Source organism: Sus scrofa, chromosome 6 (genome assembly GCF_000003025.6).
Source record: "Sus scrofa isolate TJ Tabasco breed Duroc chromosome 6, Sscrofa11.1, whole genome shotgun sequence".
NCBI lineage: Eukaryota > Metazoa > Chordata > Mammalia > Artiodactyla > Suidae > Sus > Sus scrofa.
Genome location: NC_010448.4, coordinates 98,212,017 through 98,229,736, shown reverse-complemented (window position 1 = coordinate 98,229,736; position 17,720 = coordinate 98,212,017). Strand labels below are relative to the sequence as shown.

Below are 17,720 nucleotides of genomic sequence, written 5' to 3'. Positions count from 1 at the left end.
GTCACTCTCATATAGCCTCTGTCTCATTCTTTGGTTTTGTTTGTTTTTAGTGGAAAGAAGCAAAACCTGATGAATTAATGGATTCTAAATTGAGATGTGTGTTTGAAATGCCCAATGAAAATGATAAATTGGTAAGTAGGAAAATAAAAGAAAATTGGGAGCTATTTAAGCTGTCAGTTACTTTGAGATTAAATTTTGCTTCCAGTTTTGACCTTTGTGGGTGTGTGGTATGGCTGTCCACTTCATGAGATTCAGTGCCTAAGTTTTTAAAAAACTTGATATGTATGTGCTCTTTTTATTTTACAATATTTCGTTCAGTCAAGAGGAAAAATACTTTTAGATACAGGCTGCATGATGTAGAAGAATCCTCTAACTCTACCAAAAATTTGCCACTTAAGCAACTTCAGTTCTTGTTAGAATGAGATGTGTGTACATAAATGTAATTAAATTACAGACATGAACCACTTTTTGGCACCTGTATACCAGCAGTTTGAGGATAAGATTTAAGTTACATGGACAAGCAGTTTATTCCGAGTTTGGCTGTTCTCAGGTATTTTGCTCACTGTTGATCTTGGTTAAAATATATCTGATTTTATTCCTTAGTAAATAATTTTTATGTTGCTTTTTGATTACAATTTGAGGCAAGTACAGTTCGAGGGACTGAAATACATGTTTGCTGTTTAAAAAAAGTTTTCGAAAATATAGAATGGGTTGTGAATACTTTCTTCGCTTTCTGAAATGAAAATTTGGATTTTTTTCTATTGTTTGTAGGAGAGACTTGAAGGGCAAGTAGGTGTGTTTGTGTGTGTGTGTGAGAGAGAGATTTAGCGTAAGATAATATGGATAAATAAAATTTTTTGGCACAGGTTACAATTCTGGAAACCATATACCCTACCGAAAAGTAAACTTGCAGATTAAATCTATGTGCTCAATTATTGTTACTCTCTTAGGATAAGCTGAAATGACAAAGTGAATGATAATTTGGTGTTGACCAAATCATTTATTGTGTTTTTAATTTTAATGCCTTTTTAAAGGGATTTTGTGAAGTTTGCCAAAAACAGAAAATGTGAATGTATATGTTCTACTGGAAATTGAGAGTTTGGTGGCATGTAGATGCTTCCCATTTGTAGTTTACTTTTTCTTTTGCCTGGGCTGCTTGGATGCTAATAGCTTGCATAGCTCCTGTTATTTAGGAACCAAGAAAACATTAATAGTATGTTGTCTGCGTTGACTAAATTTTTATTTTGTTTCCAGTTTTATTGAGCTGTAATTAACATACAGGACTGTGTATAAGTTTAGGGTGTCAACATAAAGACTAATCTTACATATAGTGTGATTACTATAGTAAGTTTAGTTAACATCTGTTATCTCATTTAGCTCCAAGAGAGGTTTTTTGCCCCTGTGATGAGAACTCTTAGAATCTGCTTTCTTAAACTTTCAGATATGCCCACAGCAGTGTTCACTGTGGTCACCATGAGGTGCACCACACCCCCAGTTCTTTTTTTTTTTTTTTTTGTCTTTTTGCTATTTCTTTGAGCCGCTCCTGCGGCATATGGAGGTTCCCAGGCTAGGGGTTGAATCGGAGCTGTAGCCACCCGCCTACACCACAGCCACAGCAACGCGGGATCCGAGCCGCGTCTGCGACCTACACCACAGCTCACGGCAACGCCAGATCATTAACCCACTGAGCAAGGGCAGGGATCGAACCCGCAACCTCATGGTTCCTAGTTGGATTCGTTAACCACTGCGCCACGACGGGAACTCCCCCCAGTTCTTATATATCTGGTAGCTGGAAGTCTGTACCTTTTTGACCACCTTCATCCATTTCTTCCTCTCCTGCCACACTTGTGATAACCACGAGTCTGATCTCCTTTTTTATGAGTTTGGACTTGGGTTGTTGTTATCATTGTTTCCTTTTGAGATTCCATGTATCAGAAAGATCAGTCATTCAGTCTTTGTCTTTCTTTGACATACTTCACTGAGCATAATGCCCTCAAGGTCCATCCATAGGTGCATATGTCAGGATTTCCTTTTTAATGGCTGAATTCCATGGTGTATATTTATAACACACACACACACACACACCAACAACTTTATCTGTTTATCTATTGATGGACCTTTAGGTTGTTTCCATGTCTTGGCTGTGGTAAGTAATGTGCTATATGACCATGAGGTTGCAAGTATCTCTTCAACATAGTGTTTTCATTTCCCTCAGATGTATTCCAAGAAGTGGAATTCATTGAAATAAGCATTGCCTTATTTTAAATACTTGGATATTTCCTCACTCAGAATTTTATGTCATTTTTACATTCATTTAATAGACATTGAGCTGTCTTTTCAGCTGGGCTTCTGTTATGCTCTGGATAGTAGACATGTTTGAGATTATAATCTGGAAAGAGCTAAAACCAAAGTATTTGATATTGCTGATTGGAAATCAAACCAGAAGTTAATGGAAATAATATGACCATGGTAGTTGAGCCTAGCCATTTACCACCTCAGAGGAGAGTAGCAGGTGTACCTAACATGGATGCAGCCCATAGTAATCTAGCAAAGTGGTTTTGGATCTGCCTAAGGGCTTGAACAAGTACTGAATTGAGATCCACACTGTGGAGCTCAAGCAGAAATAGTTTGGCACTGGTACTTTTTCAGAGCAGGTTCTTAGTGACCCAAAGTCTGTTCAGTAATTTCAAAGCACTCCAGAGAATATCTCATTCTGAGCCTGGATGCACTAGTTGCAGAACATATTTGCTTTAATTGAACTATTGGATGTGCAGTATAGTTATTATTGACAAGTTATAGGAAATACTTGCTAAAGACTATTTTTTTTAAAAAACATTCATTTTGAAAAACTTCAGGTACTTAGAAAAGTAGACACTACAATGAAGCCCTGTGAACCTATGGCTAGCCTTATTAACAATTACCAGTTTAGGATTAATCGTATTTTATCTAAATCCCACCACCTCCCATCTCACATATTATTTTGAAGCAGATCTCAGACATAACAGAATTTCATTTGCAGCTGTTTCAGTATGTATTGTTCAAAGATAAGGACTTTAAGAAAAGGGGAAAAGAGGGATGGCAGTACTATCATTAATCTTCAGAAGCTTAATATGTCATTAATATGGAGTTCCCAGAATGGCTCAGTGCTTAACGAAGCCGACTAGTATCCATGAGGACACAGGTTTGATCCCTGGCCTCACTTGTTTGTTGGGTTAAGGATCGGGTGTTGTCCGTGACCCTGTGGCATAGGTTGCAGTCTTGGCTTGCATCTCCAGTTGCTGTGGCTGTGGCATAGGCTCCGATTCGACCCCTAGTCTGGGAACCTCCATATGCTGCAAGTGTAGCCCTAAGAAGACCAAAAAAAAAAAAAAAAAACCATTAACAGTGAACTATCCAGGTAGTATACAGATTTGCTTCATAAGTGGCATTTAAACTTTTTTTTTTTTTTTTTTTTTTTTTTGCAGTTTGATTTTAGATCATAATAAAGTTCACATACTGCTTTTGGGTGATATGTTTCTTAAGTCTCTCAAGCTATAGATTCCCACCTCTTGCAAGTTATTTGTTAAAGAGACTGGGTTTGTCCTGCAGACTTACCCATGGGCTAAGTTTTGCTGATTGCGTACTTTAGCTGCCATTTAACTTTTCGTATAATTGGATCTGGAGGCTTGATTACATTGAGATTTATTTTTGCAGGTTGGGTCCTATTATTTTGATGTTAGAGCCATTGGTGTGTTGGTTCTCAGCCAGGGGTGATTTGTCCTCCAGGGGACATCTGCCGTGTCTGGAGACATTTTTGGTTGTCACAGCTAGTGGGGAGGAGTACTGTGGACATCCAGTGGGTAGAGACTAAGATGCTCAGCTTCCTATAGTGTACAGGATGGTCCCCACAGCAAAGAAGTCTCCAGACCCAAGTCAGCAAAGTCAGAAAGTAAGCAAATATGGTTTAGGTCCATTAATTCATTTAAGGTTATGTAATGGTGACATTCTGTCATTCCTGCTTCATCTAGAATACTCATGTAGAGAGAAACTTGCTGTTACTTGCTGATTCTTTCAATGGTGGATTTCTAAATCTGTTAAAGTTATAGGCTCTCAAAAAAATGACTTGGTCACAGGTGCCCCTCTTACGTGGTTCACAGTCACTTTCCCTTCCTTTTCTCCCATCTCCCTCCTCCTCGCTGTATTGTTATAAATGCGTGGGCTTAAACAGTTTGTGTTTCAGCTCCTTGCAGTTATTATTGTATTGGTGCTCAGATCGTTAGGAAGAGCCTCCATAGGTTGGTTCCTGAGCCCTTTTACCATAGTGGTCTTGGGTAGTTTTCTTGATGCCTAGTATGGCAAGATATCTCAGGCTGAGACCTGGAATAGACATCTCTTCAAGCTGGGGTCCATTCAGGGGGAGATGGTGTTTCAGGACTACTGTTCTGGGTGCTGGGAGTAAGATGATGATATTTAATTTTGTTGGAATTCCTATCAGACCATTCATTCTTTTGGCCAAGATTTGAATGTTGGCCTGGTTGTCATTTGAAGGCACTTTTTTTTTTTTTTTAAGGGCCACACCCGAAGCATATGGAAGTTGCCGGGCTAGGGGTTGAATTGGATCTATAGCTGCCAGCCACAGCCACAGCCACATTAACATGGAATCTTTAACCCACTGTGAGAGGCCAGGGATTCAACCTGCATCCATCCTCAAGGGCACTATGTTGTGTTCTTAACCCTCTGAGCCACAGTGGGAACTCCTGAAGGCACTTTTAATGGTAAAATTATGTCAACATCACATAAATCACCTAGGATGATGTACATCCTTTTATTTCTTGAGGTGTAGTGATGGTGTTTTATGGTTGGGATGTGTTATTGAAGATCTTGATAATTCAGTGTTGTAAAACCCAACACTGACCCGGAGAAGACTGGGCAGGTATTCTTGTGAGCCAGGTGCTGCACTCTTGGACTGCAGTAATTTGTGACTTGTTAGCTTTGCCATTATGATTCTTGATGTTTTTAAGTGTTTGGAATTCACATTTCAAGTTTTGCTTATAAAATGAGACTTAATATTTCCGAATATCAGTATTTCAAATTTATAATTCAAATATACAAAAACAATTGTATCTGTACTAACTTCAGCCTGGAGGTGGCCTTAACTGACTAGGGTGCATGTTGAAACAAAGGGCTGAGGAGTTCCCTTTGTGGCTCAGTGGTAACCAACCCAGCTAGTATCCATGAGGATGCGGGTTTGATTCCTGGCCTTGCTCAGTGGGTTAAGGATCTGGTGTTGCCATGAGCTGGTGTGGGTCACACATGCGGCTCAGATCCTGCATTGCTGTGGCTGTGGTGTGTGCCAGCAGCAACAGCTCTTATTTGACCCCTAGCCTGGGAACCTCCGTATGCTGCAGATGCAGCCCTAAAAAGCAACCCCCCCCAAAAAAAAACCCCAAAGGGCAGAGACACAACTGTGTTTTTATAAGGCAATATTCCCCAAAGTGTGTTGGTGGATTGGAAGGGTTCTGTGTCAGGTGAATTTGGAAGAATGCTATAAAAAACTTATCTTCCAATAGATAAGCACGTTGCATATTTGCATATTAAAGGCCCTGAGTAGGACATGGCTAACCCAGCATTTCTTTTTTCTTTTATATAAGGCAGCTAACTTCTCTTGGACTGCCTGATGTTCTGTAAAATACGCTTTTGGAAACACTACTTAAATTCATTCTTGTAGTGTTACCAGCCTACAGATTCTATAGGACATCTTAATTACTGAGAAATGTACTTAAATTGGGAGCTCCTAGCACAGACTTAGTTCTCTCTGAATTGTGGATTATATGACTTTCTTTCATCAGTTTATTGTTGCATCTCATCCTTTAAAGAAAATATGAAACCTCAAAGTAATCAAATCTGGAATGTTTATAATAGTACAGCATAAATGATAAAAAGGTTTTGTGAATTTGTTATAATGATTAAACATGATGAAACCTTATATATATATTTAAAGACCATAGTATCTTTGACATACTGATTTCTTTCTAGCATCCATAGATACAATTACAAAACTACTTAATATCCTTTTTCTGCATGTCTATCTTCAGTTTAGTATGAACTTTGTTAGGAAATTAGGGCATCATTGAGTAGTGTTTTGCTTAGATAACGTTTGTCAGTTTACTACAGATCAATTGAGAAGATGCTATGTGAAACTGAGTCCTGACTTATACAAATTGATTAAAGATGACACTCCCTTTTTCAAGGAAAACATATTTCTAAATGTGCAGGATTCACAGAAATATCATGAAAACTGTTGTTAACATGTATTTTTAGAAGTAGAGTATAAAATATATTTTTTAGTTTATCATTAATGATTGCTGTATAGGAAACTCCTACGGTGACATAGTTTGGCCCTTGGTTCATTTATTTCAGTTTTTTTGTTAATGAAAATGTTTTAAACAGTGTTAATTTAAGCAAACTTTAGTTTTAAACTAAGTTGTTGGCGACAACTTGTGCTTTAGGACGCAGCTCTCTCCAGAGGGCTCATGCACTCTGTGTTCAGCCTTAGAGTTGAGCACAGCAGAGACGCTCCTGTTGAGTTAGTGGTCCTTTGCACATTTACTCTAAGGAGTTAATCATCAGAATTTATGACCTTCTGTTGTCGACTTAGAAAAGTGTGGTTAGTACCCAAAGCAGATAGACACACAGTAGCTGTCCTAGTTGTTGATGCCTTCTCACAGTCAGTCACAGGTAGCAAGTCTTAAACTTGGTGATGTTGACTCAGTGTTTCTTATGCGAAGTGCCCCATCCCACTCTCACTCACCTCCCCATACCCTCCAAAAGAAGTAGGCGTTTAGTTTAAGGTAAAAATACCATACCTCTTTGAGGATCGGGGTCTTTTTAGGTATTCTGTTCTTGGGCATTTAATTTAGTCTTTTTAAAAACAGTTGGAAAGGGTATATTATTATGTTGTTGATTTCTTTAGGTTTTTTAGGACTTCGATACTGAATGTGTAGCCAAGATGATTAAAGTTCTTGGTCATCTTATAGGGTAAGAAATGTGCCAGCTTTAGAAGTATAGTGGTTGAGTCTGTTTTTATTTTTATAATTTAAAGAAGTCATTTTTTTGTGTGTGATTTGAACTTATTTATATATTTGAATCGTCATTAGAATATGGCCTCCTTTGGGGAAATATCTCTCTGATTTGGATCATATGTTGAGTAACCTAGGAGTCCAAAAAGACCCTTTTATTTTAGAGTAAAAGGAGGTACTATTAATAATTATTCCTGGACAACACTACCTTTAGGCACTAAAATGTGGGGTCTCCCTCATCCTGGGGAAGAGCAGCTCTTTGACTAGATGTTAATGGCCCACAGACGTCAGTTGAGTTTGTTCAGTGCTGCTCCTGAGAGCCATTCAGCACATTGCCTGGGCTGTTGATAGCTGGGCAAAGATGATACCAAAGCGTTGACTATCTGATATTTTACAGAGTTCTCTGAATTATTAGTCCTTTTCAGTTATTATCAACTCTGTATTGTGAAATCTAATGTCCAATTACTGGTGGTATTTTTTCAAGATTGAGTGTGGTTTTAACTAACTTTTTATTTATGATTTATCTACCTGTTCACTTCTTTAGGTTGAAATAAATATTTTTGAGTTTATTTTAGGCCACCAATTCTACTTGACATTTTCTAAAAATTTTTTTTTTATTAAAGTATGGTTGACTTACAGTGTACATTTTCCAAGTTTTAAATGCCCTCCATTTAACATCTACTAATTACATACTTTCTAGAAAAAACTGATTTTTCTTAATGAAGACTGAAGGACTGTCAAGAATAGGAAATTTCAGGGTCCCATGTATAGAGACTTTTTATGATTAAATGTACGTTATTTTCTATTGCCACAAAGAGCAGATTTGGGCCAGTGCAGTATTACGTAAGATGGAATTCTCTTAGTTATGTGCAGTGATATGAATATCAGTAAGTATTATTTCAGAGTCTGTTCCAACCTTTTTGTATAATATTTTTTGTGTATTAAAGGAATTTTAGAAGATAAGAAAACTGTGGAGATAATAATGGTATTCTAGTATGTAATATGTATCTCTATTGATCCTGGGAGGTAGGTAGTGGGGAGGGGGGGTGTGTTGGGAGGATGTGTTGGGAGACATTTATAAATCATTTTGATTTTTGAACCCTTGAGAAAATTGATTTAACTTCAAAATTGTTCAGGTTGAGTGTTATCAAAGGTAAGAAAATATGAAATGCTTGTTTTTCAGGTATTGGCAAGTATTGATTAGTAACGAAAATTAAGAGCCACACAGAAGGTATTCATTTTAGGACAAAATGAGGCTTGCATAAGTTTTAATACCTTTTTAAAAATATACGTTTAGGTAGTGAACATAATGCAAGTTGATCATAGCTGATTTTGTTTGGGAAATATTATATAAAACTCAGAATGTACTTTTGCTTTATTTAACATAGCTATTATGTATTATTTCTTAAGCGTGATGCATTTTTGTAGACTCCCATGAATGTTTTGGAGCCTAATGATCTCTGTGTTAGTCGTTCCCAGTCCCACGCAGGAGGAGTCAGAGTCTGGTGTGAACCTGAGCCTTGTCTCCCCTGCTCTCAGGGTACCGCCCCGCCGGGGACTGCTCTGGCTGCCACTCCACTGAGCACCACCACCAGCACAGTCGCAGCACCTGCCAGTTATAGCACGAAGAGTGAGCCCAGGGGACTCAGTGTGTTCAAACAGGAGAAGCAGAAGGTTTGTTCTAGGGAGCTAACAGATTCAGGGGTCTACTAGTGTTACTGGTCATGTTAATGGAGTCGCCTGACACGAACGTGGTATTTATTAACTGTGTTATGTGAAGTAATTCGAATTGAAATTTTCAACTATGTTTAAAATTATAGTAGAACAAATCATTTGAAAATTCAGGCCTACAGGCTAAATTCTGTTCTAAAATAATTTAACACTAAAATCTCAGTAGTGAGCAGGATGTGTGAACATTATTATGAAATTGGTATAATCTTTCCTGTCACTGAGATCCGGGGAGCTTAGTCTAAAAAAGACTTGGGTAGAGCAGCAGTAAAGGTCGGAGCTGGCTGGCAAATACTGTTCTCCAGGCAAGTATTTGTGTTTGTGTTAAAAAGATAAATGAGATTACTGCTTATGTTTTCTTACCAAGTACAAATAATAGGAAGCCTTCTTTAACTGTCACTTTAGTTATTTGCAATGCCCCAGGGTAGGAGAATTTGTGGCAAAAGCCCTAAAGATCTTAGGTCACATTTGAATTTATTAATGTTTTTGTGTGTGTACACTTAACATTCACTCAAGTGAAATGACTGCAGTCACAGTAAGATGACTGTGACTTTTTGGTGGTGTCATGGTCGTTGCGATTCCGTTATCATTTCTTGCTTACTGGGAGCTTCAGGAACCCCACAGTTTGAGCAGGTTGCTTATACTTTGATTTGGCTTTGCAGAGAATATGCATACTAAGGCTTTAAAAAATCTGATCCTTTTTCTAAATATCTAATACTTTAAAAATTTTGTGATTTTAGTTATTTACTTCTGGGAATCATGATTCTAGAGACAAAGAGTAAGTGGGTTGTTTAGAGTAAAAATGTATCTTGAGTGACTTTATTATTCAAATACAACCTCTTCCCACGTTAAGGACTTATTTGAGCCTCCTGACAATTTCCTACCATAGCTCTTGGCTTTGCTTCCCTGGACAGACATTTGATCCCTTGCTCATACAGGAGTCACGAGAATGTACCCCAGGTTTATATTCTTTTGTTCCTTTGTTCCTCCCAAGGTTTCATTGCAAAACCCTACTTTGCCTTATATTTTACCTTTTCCTTTCTGTCTAGTCCCTAAGCCCTTGCATATTCTAGTTATCTCCAAAAGGAATAACTTAGAATATTGGAACTGAAATTCTGGAGATGGCTGGGAAAAAAAAAAAAAACAGAGAAGTAAGTTCAACTCATAGATGGAGGGGGATTATTGCAGATAGGCTAAATAATATAGAATAGCGGAAATTGTACAAAATAATCATTTTTTTTACGACCTTGATCTTCAGTTTCTTCTAGTTGCAGTTTTAGATACTGTGTTAATGTCATGTTGCTCTTCATCATTGCCTAAGTCACAGCATGTCGAGTCCCTCCAGTTTGCTTGTTTCATGGTTCTCAGAACAACCAGTCTCCTCATTCTGGACCAGTCTGAAGCACCTCTCACCGAACACGCTGTTTTCCTGGAGCCAAACCTCCCTGTGGCGCTCCTGGATGGACGAGTGTAGTTTAGTCTCAGCAGCCTTAGTGTTTCCATCAGGCTCTTCAGATTGTTGCTACTCAAATGGCTCGTCCCCCCACCCCCTCAACCCTCCCACCCCCCATCCTGGTTAGGTTATGTGTGCTTCTACTTTAAATAAATTAATCTGTAAATAAATTAGACTTCTTTGCATCTAGTCTTTATGTTGACTGGTTTGTAGGGGCCTGAATGACACTGAGTCCATGATATAAGTACACTCAGTGTAACTTTTCCATGACTTATTTGGCTCATTTTTGAAATGTGTTTAAGCTTCACTGTATCTTTTGCATTCCAGTCTTCCCACATTTATGCTCCACAAATTGGTTATGACACTCAAATTGGTTTCTTCTCCTTTTCCTTATAAAAGCAACATAATAACATTGAGAAACATTTCAATAAAAAGAAAAATCTAATTCTGCCACCATGAGAAGATATTGATTAATGTTATTTAAAATCCCAAAGAGTGGGAAGCTACCCATCAACTAACAGGAGTGAGGTGTTTAAGTCATTTTGATAAGGCACAGGATAGAATATTTAATGACATCATGTCATTTAAAGTAATAGTTAAGGAGTTCTCATTGTGGCTCAGTGTTAACAAACCCGACTAATATCCATGAGGATGTGGGTTTGATCCCTGGCCCTGCTCAGTGGGTTGAGGATCCAGCATTGCCCTGAGCTGTGGTGTAGGTTGCAGACATGGTACAGATATGGCGTTGCTGTGGCTGTGGTGTAGGCAGGCAGCTGCAGCTCCCATTTGACCCCTGGCCTGCTCCTGTGGCCCTAAAAATAAAAATAAAATAATTAAAATAAGTTTGCATACATGAATGATAAAAGCATTACATGTATGCTGATTTTAGAAGCTATGCATATGAGGGAGTTACCATTGTGGCACAGTGGCAGCGACTCTGACTAGTATCCACGAGGATGCAGATTCAATTCCTGGCCTCGCTCATTGAGTCCGATTCCACCCCTGGCCTGGGAACTCACATAAGCTGCAGGTGCGGCTCTAAACAGCAAAAAAAAACAAAAGCAAAAACAAAAACCCCATGCATATGAGAAAATATTGGAAGATAATATATAAATAATGGTTATGTTGGGTTGATGAGAGGGTGGTGAGTTCCTCTCTCTTTCAAAATCCTCAATTTTCTGGAGTTTTAAGAATTTGTTTAAAAATTGAAAGCCAGTCGTGAAGAGTTTGAGGATTCCTCGTTTTAATTTTTTCCCCTCTGGTTGGCCTCTTGTACCCTCCTCTTAATTTTTTAGTTAACTTTCTGTGGTATTTTTGCCCAGACCTGAAGATTGCTCGGTTGCCCTGCTGTTGCCTGTTTGCCTTCATCTTTAGAGCAAGGTTTGCTCCATTTGCACAATTCTTGTTTTCTGAAGCCCACCCACTCTCATGGGTACTCATGTTCTGAGTTGGTAGAGAGCAAAATATATCTAAAACAGAATTTTTAATAATAGTGATGGGATCAGTGAGGACGACGGGAGGTTAGAGCGGACAACAGGAAAGACGGGAGAAGAAGACAGAGAACATTGAAGCAGACTTCCTAAAAACTCGTCACAGCTGGGAAGCTTCCGAAGAAAATGAAAACTCAGAATGTTGACCGGAACTTCATTATAATACTAGTAATTTTTACATGAATTTAGACAGCAGTGATCAAATCACATTCTCTTCATAAGAAATAGTAGTTTTGTCCCTTGAACAAACAGTATATACTTAATATAAAGTCAGGAGCTGGGTGCTGTGGCAGGTGTGTAACCTACAGTTAGACTGGTGAGTGCTGTGGAATGCTATAGTTGATTTTGGAAATGGTTTTTGTTAGATGTTTCTACCCTTCCATCTGAAAAGTTAAGGATGAGACTTGGTGCATGCATTTGGGTAGGGTGTGTGTGATGGTGTGGATGATTCTGGGGAAAGGGCGCTGAGGCCACAGGCTCAGGACCCTGACCTCTGTGTGTGTCTCTGAGCCTTTGCCACTGGTGTCATGCATGTGAGTTCTGGCAGGACTGAAGATTGGGGGCTTACAGATTTTTGTGTGTGTGTCTTTTTAGGCTGCACCTGCAGCATATGGAAGTTCCCAGGCTAGGGATCCAAATGGAGCTACAGCTGCTGGCTTACGCCATAGCAGCAGTGACACCAGATCTAAGCCGAACCTGTGACCTACACCACACCTCATGGCAACACTGGATCCTTAACCCACTAAGCAGGGCCAGGGATCGAACCTGCATTCTCATGGGTACTAGTCAGGTTCATTACCGCTGAGCCACAAGGGGAACCCCTGGGGCTCACAATTTTAAAAGTGCTTGAATACCAGTGTGATTTCCGTGTTGAATTCATAAGCAGGCGTGTTCTCAGTTATGGTCGTGTGTCCTTAACGTCATGAAACTGACTTTCGCCTTTTGTTCCCATGACACATCTTTGTCTTCATTATTTTCCCCTTCAGTGTTTCTATCCTTCAGCTTTTTTTTTTTTTTCCATTGGTAGAAGTTAGGTTTCCTTTGAAATGTTCTTTTTGGATAGTCTCATTTTATTGGAAGGATTGCAGTGAACTCCCCTTTTGCTCCAGAGCCTCCTTGGAAGTGCAGAGTCAGAGCACTGACAATGAACTTCATGTTTGGATTTTGGTTGGTGGCGCTTTTTGTACTTACGGAGTAACTGCTGTTGGCCCAAGTGCTGGATTTAGGGGTCAGTGTACAGAGAGCTGACTCTTGTCTCCCTGCCTTTGAGGTTTGGTAGGGAGGACACTCCGGGTCCACTATTGCTCTGTGGTGGAGTGAGTGCTCAGGGCCATGGGCGCACAGGAGGGAGTGTGCTGCTCCTGCCGACCTCCCTGACCGCCTGCCAACACTCACTAACTTAGTCCTGAAGGTGGACAGATGACTAAACATTTGGTATTTTAAAAACTTCCTAATAGTGAAATTGAAAATTGGGAAGACTTTTCATTTAAATAATTTTTTGGAGAAGGATGTGGAGTTTAAATTTTTGTTTAAAACCTGTGAGAAGATTGAGTCCTTTAAAAGAACTCCGATCCACTGTCTTTGTGATGCAGAACGACATGGAGCCCAGCAAAGCTGCGCCCCTGAACGCCGCCAAGCAGGATGGGCCGGTGCCAAAGCCGCACAGTGTTTCCCTCAGCGATGCGGACACCAGGAAGCTGGTGGAGGAGTGCAAGCGGCTCCAGGGAGAGATGGTGAAGCTGTCGGAGGAGAACCGGCACCTGCGGGTGAGTGCTTGCCATAGCATGGCCTGAGTGGGGCCAGGCGTGGGTGGGAGGGGCCGCTTGATGTCAGCCTTGACCGAAGCCTCTCCAGTTCCTTTTCCTTCCCCCAAGTGCGTTTCTGTCCTGGCCTTGGGCCCCAGCCTCTCACTGCCCACACGCTCCCTTCTCAGCAGCGGTCCTGGGCTTCCTCTTGCTCGTTCTGCCCTCAAGGTCTGTGCCCTGGTCCCATGCTGCCACATGGTGCTGTTCCAGGGTAGCCACCAGTCACGTGGGTACTTGAGATTTGGGTGGTGTGAGTTAGGACATGCTGGGAGGGACACTGCAAAAATCCATCTCTTTTTGTTGTTACACGTTGAAATATATTGGACTAAATAAATCACATTATTAAAACTAATTTTTCCAGTTTTTGTATATTTTTAATGTGCTGTTAGAAAATTTAAACTTCCGTATGTGGCTCCCATTTGAAGTGCCTGTCCTGGAGGGGCTGGGTATCCTGGAAGAGCTCCACTGCTGCATACAGCTTCCTCCCACCACCTCCCACAGGCGTGCCTTTGTCTCACCGTGCTAACTTCTCACCTTCTCAGTATAACCTTTCCTGGGGCTCTCCTCCCCCCCAGAGAAAGGGAAGTAGTTTTGGAATGCTACCCCCTCTATTTCCAGGGTACGGCTTACCACTTGTGCTGTCCCTCTCCCTCTAGTGGGCAGTGGTTTCTTGAGGGCCAGGGGTTTGTCCCTTCGGCTTTGCCCTCAGCATGTGTGCATGGTATTCATTCATGGGTTTGCAAGAGTGAACAGTGGGCTGTGCAGTAATCTGGAGTTTGTTAATATTTCAGGACCTGAATATGTTAAAATTGCTTTTTAAGGTTCTATTTGAAGCTTTTCATATCAAAGTAGATGATACTGAAACGTATGTAAAGTAAGTCAGCTAAGTTATGGGACTTACAGAAGTTCCCCCATGGCCTAGTGGTTAAGGACCTGGCATTGTCATTGCCATGCTTAGGGTCATTGCTGTGGCACAGATTTGATCCCTGCCCAGGAATTTCTATATGCCACAGGCACAGCCAGAAACAAAAATTATGGAAACTAATGTACATTTAATTATTTCATAGTCTGGAAACGACACGCTGAATCAAAGGCACTATATATCTTGATCTGTGCAGAGGGGATTGTTCTGGCTATTTTTTCCTACTCTGTCATCCCCCTCAGACCCCTGCCCCTGGCATCTGTCTGGGAGTGGAGGGAGGGTCTCCAGTTTTGAGGGTGCTGTTTTTGCTGCTTTTTCTTGACCTGCTGTGGCTTCCTTGGCTCTGTCTTGGGTGCAGGGTGGGCTCCTCAGCACCCAGTGCACGTGCTCCAAGAGCCTGGATCCTCCCTGGTAAGGTGGGGGCTGGAAGGAGTGAGCAGGGCAGGTGGTGTTCCCTGCTCTGCACACTCTGTAGGAGAGGTTATTTGGAAAGCCTGCACCTGTATAAAAGATAAACAGAAGAACCTTTAAGACCTCTAGTTTACAGAGTTGGTTTCCTGACCTGAACAGTTTATGTGTGAGGCCCATTGTAACTTGTTATCAGGTTACCTTTCTTGAGTGGGTCTCACCTGTGCCCCCAGCGCTGTGGTTCTTAATCTGAACCTGCTAGTGAGCTTTTCAGACACCCATGTCCAGATACCCCCCCCCCAAGACCTAGTGAGTCAGAGTCCCCAGGAGTGTCAAGTTCTTTCTGAGACTTAGAGTCACCATTCTCTCTACATAGGACTAGTTAGAGCAACACCACAAACCCACAACCCTCAGGACACCCAGTCATGCAAATGGAACAGTATGGTGTCAGGTGGACTCTTTGAGTTGGAATTAGTAAACACTCTGGATGAATTAGTGTGAAAAGTAAAAATGAGCTCGCACCAAGGAGGTGAAAATCTGCCCTGCTGGTCATCAGGTTGGGATGACCAGCCGATGCCTGCTGCCTAGTAAACAGTTGTCAGTCCCTGTTGCCCCCTCCCTGAGGTCCTCCTTTAGCCTCCTGCTTTGAGGGACTGCTCTTTTCTTATGAGGAGCCTTGTCCCTAAGCTTATAGGCTGTCAGTAGTTCTGCCAGGGGGACTGAAGCCGTGAGAGCCAAGCAGCTGCTCGTCTGGAGGAACACAGTCACTTTGAGTCCCGTCCAGGTGTGGGGCCTCAGATGTGATTCTGTACACAGCATCCCTCATCTGTTGTACTTGTAGTTGCCATTAACAAAGGATTTTGCATTTGCTCTGCAGTCCAGACCCTGTGCCGACCTCCTGCTTTGCATGGGGCACGTCAGAACACTACGTTTAAATATTGTCCTGAACTTCCCCCTTCTCCCAAACCCTTTCAGGTCCTATCTGTCCCCTGAACCTCTGCTGTGCGAGTGCCCTAACTCAGACTATCTGACCTAACTTTGTTTCTGGTAGTCTGTGGCTCAGGGCTAGGACAGGTGTAAGCAATGTCAAGCTACTGTGGGCCACTGGGAAATAACTGCATGCAGAGAATTCTTCAGTTGTGTTCATTTTAGTAGGATTTTTCCTTCTATGTAAATGTAACTGTAGCTGATATTTCAGTTTTTTGGGAGTATATTTCTTAGCTCCAGTTTTAAAAATCAGCATTATTGAGGTGTAATTTATATTCCATAAGGACACCTGTTGTGAGTATACAGCTCTGATTTTTAGTAAATTTATAGAATTGCACAGCCATCCCTGGAGCCCCCTTTTAGAACGTTTCTGTCCCCCTAGAAAGTTTTATTAGGCCAGCTAGCGGCTCATCCCTGTTGTCACCAAGCTGCATGCATCCTACTTTGCTTCCTTGTCTGTTCATTTGTAGCTCAGTCCTCTTATGCATATTCGTTTTTAAAACCTTTCTTTGTGCATATATTTTTTCCTAGGATGAAGGCTTAAGGCTCAGAAAGGTAGCACATTCGGAAAAACCTGGATCCACCTCAGCCGCGTCCTTCAGAGATAATGTCACCAGCCCTCTTCCTTCACTCCTTGTTGTAATTGCAGCCATTTTCATTGGATTCTTTCTAGGAAAATTCATCTTGTAGAGTGAAGCATGCAGAGTGCTATTTCTTTTTTTTTCTCCCGACCAGAAAAAGATTTGTTTACCTACCATCTCACTGGTAGTGTGGCCCACGGTGACCATTCTTTGTGTGTACAGCGTCATGTAGGCCTCGCCTTTAAAGGTCTCACGGTTAGAAATCAGTAAGAGCAGAGTGTTCGGCGCCTGGACAGAGTGTACGTGGCCAGACCATCACTAGCAGGTGTCAGTTGCACATTCAGTCCTTTATGAAATTCATAAATAAAAAATTGTTCTTTCTTTGTGGTTTTAATAAGAGTTCAAGAATTGTTCAGAGTCTTGTAAATGTTATTTTAATAATCCCTTTAAATTTTATCTGTTGCTGTTACCTCTTGAAATATGATTTATTTAGATTGCTAATCCCACTCATTCAGGAAATGCCAAGAGGTATTCTGTGGGGAAATGGTGCCTCTTACAGTGTAAATTTTCTCCTTTACCTTTGCTAATATCATGGCAGAATTTTTCTTATCCCTCGTGAGGCAGTTGTTGACTGAGTTTTTCACCCTTACAATCCTGTCCCATGGTATTTAACATAAAAATAATAAAACCGTTAACAGATTCTTGCTCGATAGCTTGTGTGTGTCTGTCATGTCATTAGATGGGATACCAGGGCGTGCGCTGTGGTGATTTGGGTTATAAAATGTGTAATTTATCTCACACTGAACCCTTTCATATATTACAGTATTTGCGGGGAAGAGTCCTCATTGTTTTAAGCAAAGGAATTGATAACATTTCAGGCCGCTTTTGGCATTTTGGAAGATCAAAATCCATTTGTCTTCGAGATAATATAAAATAAGCAATGAGAATAAAAGTGCTGTGATTTCAGTCAGTTTACGTGTCTGCTGCATGGCTCTGTTGTGTTTATTTTACTCTAGTCTTCATAGGTTCTTTCAGTATCTTCTCAAGAAAGCCTAATAATGCTTCTTGGTTCTAGTCACTGCTTTTTGACCAGCCTAATAATTCCTTTTATTTTAGAACATTTCATTGTAATAGTTAAAAGTGGTTTTTTTCCCTGTCCAGTTTGATACTCAAAAGTAAGTTTCCATTATGGAAATTTGTTATGACTTGAGCCTTGGGAATTCCTTTGTGAAAAATGACCCTATCCTTGCCCCTGTCAACCGTGTGGTATGTTTTCAGTGTAAATGCA

General features: G+C 40.7%; 1 protein-coding gene across 3 annotated transcripts in view; it reads left to right on the top strand.

Moving 5' to 3' along the window:
• VAPA (VAMP associated protein A) overlaps window positions 1-17,402 on the top strand; it is a 41,938-nt gene extending 24,536 nt beyond the window's left edge. For 2 of the 3 annotated variants that reach the window (XM_021096053.1, XM_021096055.1), the window contains 4 exons: window positions 51-131; window positions 8,598-8,732; window positions 13,322-13,495; window positions 16,383-17,402. In XM_021096053.1, the coding sequence (XP_020951712.1) occupies window positions 51-131; window positions 8,598-8,732; window positions 13,322-13,495; window positions 16,383-16,541 (549 nt within the window). In that variant the 3' untranslated portion in view covers window positions 16,542-17,402. The remainder of the gene's footprint in view (window positions 1-50; window positions 132-8,597; window positions 8,733-13,321; window positions 13,496-16,382) is intronic. The other variant, XM_021096054.1, reaches the window with a different exon arrangement.